Source organism: Cyprinodon tularosa, unplaced genomic scaffold (assembly GCF_016077235.1).
Source record: "Cyprinodon tularosa strain WSP-4 unplaced genomic scaffold, ASM1607723v1 ctg369, whole genome shotgun sequence".
In the NCBI taxonomy this organism is placed as follows: Eukaryota; Metazoa; Chordata; class Actinopteri; order Cyprinodontiformes; family Cyprinodontidae; genus Cyprinodon; species Cyprinodon tularosa.
In genome coordinates, this window is record NW_024039084.1 from 1,382,080 (window position 1) to 1,391,178 (window position 9,099).

Below are 9,099 nucleotides of genomic sequence, written 5' to 3' on the forward strand. Positions count from 1 at the left end.
ACAACTGGTCCCCATAAGGAGGTCTCTTCTTTGAGTAGGTGTTATGTTTAAGACTAAGGTGTAAATTGAGTTTAGGGTTAGGTCTTAGAAATGAATTCAGGTCAATGGGAAGTCCCCACATGGATAGTATGACGTGTGTGTGGATGTCTCTGTCTAATTTAGATCTATGTGTAGTTCGTGAACCTTCCATCTTCTTGATTATTTCGGCAAATTGCAGGGTACACCCTGGACAGCTCGTCAGTCTGACGCAGGTCAACACACAATACACACATACAACCATGCACACACACACACAAACTCACAGCCAGGGACAATTTAGACAACCCAATTAACATTCGTGTTTTTGGACTATGAAATAAAGCCGGAGTACCCAGAGGGAAAACAAACATGCAAAGGGAGAACATGGAAGCTCCATGTCGAAAGACCCCGGGCCAGGGAGCCTTCAACCTGCAACAGTGCTTCATGTTGCACCACCCCTGCAGCCCTATCTACACTAAAGGTAATATACATTTTCTCTCTCTGTCTTTCTCTTTCTTTTTTTTCTCTTTTTCAAAACCCATGTTTGAGACATCATTTTGATGCCATACTTGATGAGTAGGATCAAAATGCCCACATTATTCAAATTTCCTGCAAAGTGCTTCAGGACCTGAACTTTTAAGTTGCCTCATCTTTCCAAAATGTAAATTAACAGATGTTACAAGTCTGGTAAAGTTACGGAAAGAATTTCCAGCTAAATTATTTGGTTTTCAGATGTATTTTGGAATTCAGATGTTAACATGTGGTTTTATTGTTTGGTAAACTAAGCTAACAAAAAGCTAGCTCACTGAAAGGTCATGTGTTTTGAGCTGCTGTTTATAAAGTTACTCTTTATTTAAAAAATGATTTAAACACCAATATTAGATTAATTTTTTGTTTCCTGATATGCTCATTACATTTGATTGCTAAAATATGACCAAAACATCCTTTGTAAATAAGTCCAATGTGTTTGCTGGCCACTACCTTCATGCTCTTAATGAACCAAACAAAGTAAAAAAAAAAAAATAAAAATCTAAAGGATCCACACCCTATTTACTCCCTCAGGAACAATCACAATGATGTCTGATTGGATAGCTACCTATTTGATTTGCACCATGAATTGATTTGAAAACATCCCAATTGCTCCAATTTGGAATGTATTCAAATGGAACAGCTGACTTGATCTGATTTTAAACTTCTTAGTTTAGTTGAGTTTTACTCGTTTAAAATCGAAAATCCCTTTGTTTTCCCACTTGGGGGGAAATTGTGGTGTTACAGCAGCAAAAGCATTACAGTGAAAGTGGTCACACAAAAGTATACATTAGAAAGTGTATAAAAAACAGAATAAGTGGCAGAATAAAAAAATAAACCAATAAAATAGAGTACTGTACAGTATTAATACAAATTTAAATACGGTGTAGTCATCTGGAGAATAAATAATCAATATACAGCTGAGGACATTTTTACAATAGTGGATCTATGAAAATAGAAGCAACACCAGATATGAGCAAAATGACAGCAGCATGTTATATCAGTCACAAGTCAGTTTAAATGAAATGTTTATTTTGTTAATAAATTCTTATATTATGAATGGATGGTGTAGTGAATTTATTCCATGTGTCTGGAGTTAACTGTTTTAACATGATGTTGGCTCAATTCACTCTCATTTGTTGTCCAAACAAACAGCCAGATCAGAGTTTGTTTACAGAACAACATATGACAGTCTGAATGATATTTGATTTAATAACATCAGTTACAACATTTAATTAAACCAGATTTAATTGCTGTCCTCTGGGTGGGCACTGGATGTAAAGTTATTGCAAAACAATTGTGTTGAAGTCCATCATTCTACAGAAAAGGGCGTCATAGATGGGTGGAAAACATTTCAAATTGTCGCCAACCTTCTCAAGAGAGGAGGATCCAACAAGCTCAGATCCTGAAAAGATCTCTGTAGGCCTCAGTCAGAAGGTTAAAGGTCATTGTTGACTGGAAGGATAGACTGGAGACCTATTATGCACAGCACCATGCTTGAGAAATTCAAACCATATCACCACCTTATATTGCCAGGTATGGTGAAGACAGGACTACACTGTCTTTCAGTGTCCTGTTTCTCTGACTGTGACTGGCTGGATGTGCTCTCCTCATCCTCTGACATGGGAGCTGACTTGGAGCTCGTCTGTCTGGCTTTCCTGGACAGGGCCGCCTTTTACATCTCTACATTTTACTGTATTTCTGCTTCTGTCTCCTTGAACCCGATTCGGTCTTGGCAGATGGCCGCTCGCACTGAGCCTGGTTCTGCTGGAGGTTTCTTCCTGTTCAAAGGGAAGTTTTTCTCTCCACTGTCGCTACAAGCATGCTTGAAGTGAGGGATTGCCTTCGAGTCAATTAGTCATTGCAGTCAACTGGTTTTCCTTAGAAAATTTTGGATCAATTTGACTGTATGATCTGGTGAACTGTAAAGTTCCTTGAGATCAATGTGAATAGGCGCTATAGAAATAAACTGAATTTAATTGAAATAATATGGGTGCATTGTGGTTAAATTGTCCACCAACTCTAGTTTGTGTCATGTTCTAGTGCAGAGGTTAAAAGAACTGTGGGTTCATTTCCAAAGCATGTAATACTCGAGCCAAAGTCACCAACTCATCTGTCTATTGATATTTTAATGAGTGCAGCTCTGTTGTTAAAGTGGTTTGAGTCAGTTTACCATCTTAAGTCGGCAAAACGTCTGAGAATGAAAATAAACCAAAATGTGGCAACGGTCCAGTCAAAGCCTGGGCTTAAAGCTTATTTCTGAGACACCCTTGGAGGGAAATATATATGAGCCAAAATTCCAGCAAACGTGGAGAGAAACTGCTGCAGCCAGAGCTTTAAAATCTCCTTTAGAATGTCTGCTAGAGGTGGTCCTACCAGATCATTCTACTCGGTTCTGACAGGAACACTTTAATTCCCTAACTTTTTCCAGAATTTAGGACTAAGCTCCAATCTGACTGTAACTCCTGCTTTAACAGAAGCTGATTTATGGTCATTATGGCAGCCGTAAACTTCAGTGTTTACTGAAGCTGGTCTGTTGGATAGAGCTAGGCTCCTCCTCAACAAACACAGGGGCTGATAAGAGACAGTGACGTCTCAGAGGGGGGAGGACAGGAAGTCAGGCTGAGATGGAAGGAAGGAGGAAACCGTTAGGTTAGGCCTTACAAGCAAAAGTACAAATTTCATTAATCAGAGCTGGACACAGAAAGATTTTAGTCGTACTTCTGTATTTAAACAGCTGCGAGTGGATTGGACTGAAATGGGTGAGTTTCTATTTTTCCTTTGCGGTAGTTTCCATAAATAACAGCTCTAAAGCTCAGGTTTACTTTCTGTTTAATTAACACTACATGCCGTCGCACGTCTGTCCCAGAGCCAGCTGCAGCTTTCTGAAGAGCCTTACAAACACAGACAGGATTTTTGTTTTCATCAGAAGCCTTTAGTTTTTACTGTTAGATAGAAAACAGAAGAAAGAGGAATAATATAGCACTATAAAGGGGGAGGTTTTAATCTGTAATATTTTCTAAAAGTTAGTCCAACAGTAAACTGAAGCAAAACGAAAGTCAATCAAATTACTGGAGCCGAATACCTGGAGCTGGTTTTTCCTCGTTGATATAATTCAGCCACAGGGACACATTTATCAGGCAAGTCTTTAGAGTGTAAATGACGGATGTGTAACTAACCAAATATAATATGAATTACTTGCTAAAGTTAGGTAACAGATTACAGATCGCAGTCCATCAAACAGCAGATTCCCCCAACCAAGTATCAATAAAGAACGGTACAAAACGATCAAGTGATTAATTTCTTTTTATTTTACAAATAAATATCTAAACCACGAGCTGTGAGTTTTTTGCACTTTGAGGAAACCAGAATCTCCATGACACCTGTCAGCAGATTAAAACATGCTCTACTGTCCAGCTGAAGCTAAATTTCAAATTAAATTCAAATGTTCCTTTCTTCTCATTAGAAAACCCTTAAACTCTATTTATGGCCCCTTTGCTCAAAATGAGGAATGCAAAGTTTGCAGCCGATATATAATATTCGTCTGTTCATGGCGGCTCCTGATGCTCTGACATTGGTCTCATTCCACTCCTTAAAAAGCTCCCTAAACTTTTAAATACATTTTATTTAAAAATAATCTCAATGATGAAATCATTCCTTTTGGTGACACATCTTTTCATACAGCACTGTTTCATTCCACCCAACTTTCTCTCAGTGTGTGTGGATGCCTGTACTTGAAAGCCAGCTTCTTTATCAATGATCTTATGACTGTTGGACATCTGGCCAGTCAACAGCTTTTTAAACAATCCACTTGGCTCTAACATGAAACTTATGGATTAAAACTAAACATTTTATTCATCTTACTTTCAAATTTTCTGAGACAGAATTTTGAGTTTTTTTTAAGCCATAATCATTAAAACTACAAGCCATACAAACTTAACATATTTCACTATGTTGAATAAATCTATATAATACACACTGAAATTAAGTTTCACTTTTTATATGTACTGTTCCTTCATAACATCCTGGTATACTAAAAAGCTCAGTTCTGAAAAATGTTGACTGAATGATCTGGTTGAATTGTAAAGTACCTTTAGATGACGTGTTGTGAATTGGCGCTATATAGTTGAATTATTAAGATAACTATTTCCCACCTCAGTTCTAAAAGAAAAATGCAAGTAAAGAGACGTGTAGCAATTATATTGAAGCACTAGAAGTATAAGTATTTTTTAAACATAAAGCCACTAATGTGCTGTTTATCCAAAGTATCAAAGTAAACATACATCTATGTATATTCTTTTCATCTCAGGAAAAGCTTATTTATAGAACAAAACTAGATATACAGCAGCAGCAGCTTGTTGGATTTTCTGTCAAAGAATACATGAATTTAAATTTGACAATTTTTTTCTGTTTATATTTCCTTCACCAGGAGTAAATCCCCAAACATGGAAAGACTTAAGGTGGAGCTCTTGAATACTCTGAAGAACTTAAAACAAGCTGACTTTGAAGAATTTAAATGGTTTTTGAAGCAGGATAACATCTTGGAAGGTCAAAAAGGAATCCCAGAGGATGATATGGAGAAGGCAAAGGAAAGATGGCAGACGGTTGATCTGATGGTACGGAAATATAACGGCCCTGGGGCAATGCAGGTGGCAATTCAAATTTTACAAGAGATTAGAAAGAACGACCTGGTGGAGCAATTAAAAGAATTCTGTAAAGGACAAAAAGGTAAGAGACAAATGCATTTATGTTTTTCCAAATATTCCTGCAAAATTTAATGTGAAATCACTAAACAGGTAATTTAGAAAGTAGCCTACTTGTCAAACATGTAGGGTTTCCTAGAGAAAGTGGTTCTCTTTTCTGTATCAGACTAAATGTTTTTAAAGTTCTTTATTTTCTTTGCTTTTATAAACCAAATCAAACATGAATGCAGAATCAGGTACTAAGAAGTATTTTGTTTTCTAGGACTTCTAAAGCTTGACCAGGGACACCATAAAAGCTCACCTTTTGACCTTTTCTGTTGTTTATATTTACTCAATAATGAAACATCTAAGACCACTGACTGGATGCTGGTTGTACAGATAGTGGAGGGAAAAGATATTTAAAACATACCGAATACACACCCTAGGGGAACTCCTGTGCTCAGCTTGATGGTCATACTATTCCTGCCTGAAAATCCAGTTATAAAGAACTGTTGTAGTTTAAACTGCTCTAGCCTCTCAAAACCCACCGTTTTAAAGCATTTACATCTAATAACTCAGAATGCATGAAAATTACACAGGTAAAATATTTACCAATAGACATGTTGGAAAGCTTAGATTCTCCACAATTCAACCACCAAGTGAATTTTATGGACATAGCCAGCAGCAAAGCACCATTAACAAAGATATAGCAGCATGTCAAAATGTAAACATGACAAAGCAACCATAACAAGCATGTCTTTATTACTGCTATTTAAAAAAATACCTATTATTTTCTATAGTAATAAAAAAAACTTTTTAGTCATATTTGAACTGATGCAGCTCGGGCTGTGTTTTACTCAATTTTAAAAGAGTAAACATAAAAAATATAACCGCGGATGTCTGGGGAACAGTGATTCGCCTACATGTTATGAATGCTGCTGTACCACAAATAATAAATTATGAACAGTTTAGTTTGTGTCTTCAACTCGTTGCCCATAGGAAGACGTTACTTGAATATAACAAAACCGAATATCTTCAGAACAGCTCCAAATGACACAAAACTAATATGAGTGAGTAGAACATGTAATAACATAAAATCAAGGGGCAAATGTAAAAAAAAAAAAAAAAAAAAAAACGGCATTCCCCTTTAAGAGGCTAGAACAGATGTTGATGAACAGAAACCTGACCTTGCAAAGTCAGACTTGCAAATATTAAAGACCCATCAACAGCTTTGTACTTTTGCCCTTAAAGCAACATTGTGCAACTTTTGGGCCAAGTATTAGATTAAATTGAGATTACTTTAGTGCCTTTTTCAGGTAAATAGAGATCAGCTGGTGCCCATCGATGCTCTCTGCAGAATGCCCTTCTCAAAAACTCCCCTAAGCAACTTCAGGGTTGGATGCATCACAGAATGGCTCATGTGATCCAGAGTGTCATTTTACTTTTCATGCCATCTCAAAAGGAATGAAAGATTTTTTTAAGCACTAAGCTCCTTCTTTTCACTGTAGACAAGACAAGCCATGATCTGCTTATCTGTTCTCAATTTTTAATTTGCATGAAATAATAGCTGCATGAATCACGACAGCAGACAAGATAGAGGAGAACAGAAGGCAGGGTTACCAATCTACTCGCTCTGGTGAGCAGAGTTTGCTGCTTTTATATGTTGCCGCCAAAGTGTCCAGTAGCAAAAAAAAAAAAGTCAATAGATCCGGCACCTGGTACTTTTTTAAATAAAAGTGCTAATTTGGCAACACTGGCCATCGCATCGTTTGTTTTCAAATGGTTTGCTAAATCAGAGAATAAAACAATGTGACTGGCTGTAAGGAGAGTGGAAATAGAGGACACTGAGTTTACTAAATAAAACCTGGTCCCGACCAGCTCTGGGGAGAATGTTACTATAGTGACTGAAACAGAAGTTAAAGAAACTCTCTTTGTGAACAGGAAAAAAGTCAGAGTTTCCCTGTTTTGAGGTTTAGACAACTTAAGAGTTTTTGGTAAACCTGCTTCTTGAAACAGACCCCAGGTTCTGAATGCAGTCGGTTTTGAATATCGTAGAGAGGAGAGAACTCCGTTTCACACTGAAAAAGTTTGGGAGATACTCCCAAACCCAGCTTCATGAGAACAGTTCTCTCCTGGTCAATTGCAGTAAATTTAAAAATACCCCTTGGTGAAATTAAAATCTTAAAAAACTACATGTAATATAAAAATACCATTATTTCTGTCAAACCATACTATAGACAAGTTTGTTTATCATTTATACCAATGTACAATCAATTTAATTAACAGTAAGGCTTTTCTTTGTTGTAGATCTCAACCCTCGACCGATACGGGTTTTGACAGACGGTATTGGAGAAAAGGAAGCCGAGCTGGAAAAGCTTCGTGAGTTTGCAGTGGACGTTACTCTGGATCCTGATACAGCGCATCCAGACCTCGTCCTCTCCAGCGACGGGAAACAAGTTTACGACACTGATGTCACTAAAGATCTCCCAATGACCTCCAACAGATTTGATAAATGTGCCAGTGTGGTGGCAAAGGAAACGTTTTCGTCAGGGAAGTTCTACTTTGAGGTCCAGGTTGAAGGGAAGACTGACTGGACTGTTGGGGTGGCCAGGGAATCCATCAACCGGAAAGGGAAAATCAACCTGAGCCCTGACGAAGGATTCTGGACCATATGGTTGAGAAACAAGGTTTATGAAGCTTTGGCAGACCCTTCAGTTGTTTTACCTCTAAAGTCTCGTCTTCAGAAGGTTGGAGTGTTTGTGGATTATGACGATGGTCTGGTCTCCTTTTATAATGTAGATACAGCAGATCTAATCCACTCCTACAAAAAATGCTGCTTCAAAAAGAATCTCATAATATACATCAATACAAGTAGTAATAACCAAGGTTTAAACTCTGCCCCGATAATTATAACTCCAGTAGTTCACAAGATAAACAAGGCAGAGTTGAGGAGTGTCAAGGAGTTTGCTGTCGAGGTGACTCTGGATCCAGATACAGCTCATCCTGAACTGATCCTTTCTGACGATGGGAAACGGGTACATCAGGGAGATGAGAGAAAAGACGTCCCGGACAACCCCAAGAGATTCAGTGACTGTGTTAACGTTTTAGGAAAACAGAGTTTCTTCCGTCAAAGGTTTTACTATGAGGTCCAGGTTAAAGGCAAGACAGACTGGACTCTAGGAGTCGCCACAGAATCGATTGACAGGAAAGGAGAAATCACACTGCAGCCTGAAAGTGGTTTCTGGACTATCTATCTAAGGAACGGGGAGGAATACGAGGCATTCGATAAACCCATAGTGCGTTTAACAAGAAGGTCAAATCCTCAGAGAGTAGGAGTCTTTGTGGATTATGAAGGAGGTCTGGTCTCCTTTTATAATGTAGATACAGCTGATCTTCTCTACTCCTTCAACGGCTGTTGCTTCGCTGAGTGTCTTCTGCCATTCTTTAGTCCCTGTACCAACGTTGGAGGAACAAACTCTGCTCCACTGATTATTTCTCCTGTCAGTTTCTTTGACTAGAGCAATAAAATATGGAAAACAAAAAAAAAAAAGCATCATGTGAAAGTTAAAATCTGATGAGCAGATCAATGACTAATGAACTAAATGAATGAGTTTGCCGTTATTTTTATTTTTAGTAGGAATGTTTCTAATTTTATTCGTTTTAAATGTGTTATTTTCACTTTTACATGTAAATATTACAGATTTTATGTTCCCTTGAAACCCAAACTGAAACTGTTGTTGAGATGCAAAGTATTGCTTTATCACACATATAAAAACTAATACACTAACAGTTTTTAATCTTTTTTTCATTTGTTTCCCATACCCAGTTTCTTTTTTTTATGGCAAGAGTTTAGATTAACTAGAATGTCTTA

At 37.5% G+C, this 9,099-nt stretch overlaps 1 protein-coding gene across 2 annotated transcripts; it reads left to right on the forward strand.

Annotated features, from left to right (window-relative positions):
- The first annotated feature begins 364 nt into the window (after positions 1–364).
- LOC119790569 (E3 ubiquitin-protein ligase TRIM21-like) lies at positions 365–8,766 on the forward strand. Of its 2 annotated transcripts, none has more exons than XM_038296156.1 (3): positions 365–499; positions 4,976–5,274; positions 7,536–8,766. In XM_038296156.1, exons 2-3 carry the CDS (start codon positions 4,992–4,994, stop codon positions 8,744–8,746), a joined length of 1,494 nt encoding a protein of 497 aa, XP_038152084.1. In that variant the 5' UTR covers positions 365–499; positions 4,976–4,991; the 3' UTR covers positions 8,747–8,766. The 2 variants fall into 2 exon arrangements, with proteins under 2 accessions (XP_038152084.1, XP_038152083.1); XM_038296155.1 differs by lacking the exon at positions 365–499 and adding an exon at positions 3,163–3,308.
- Positions 8,767–9,099: the final 333 nt, after the last annotated feature.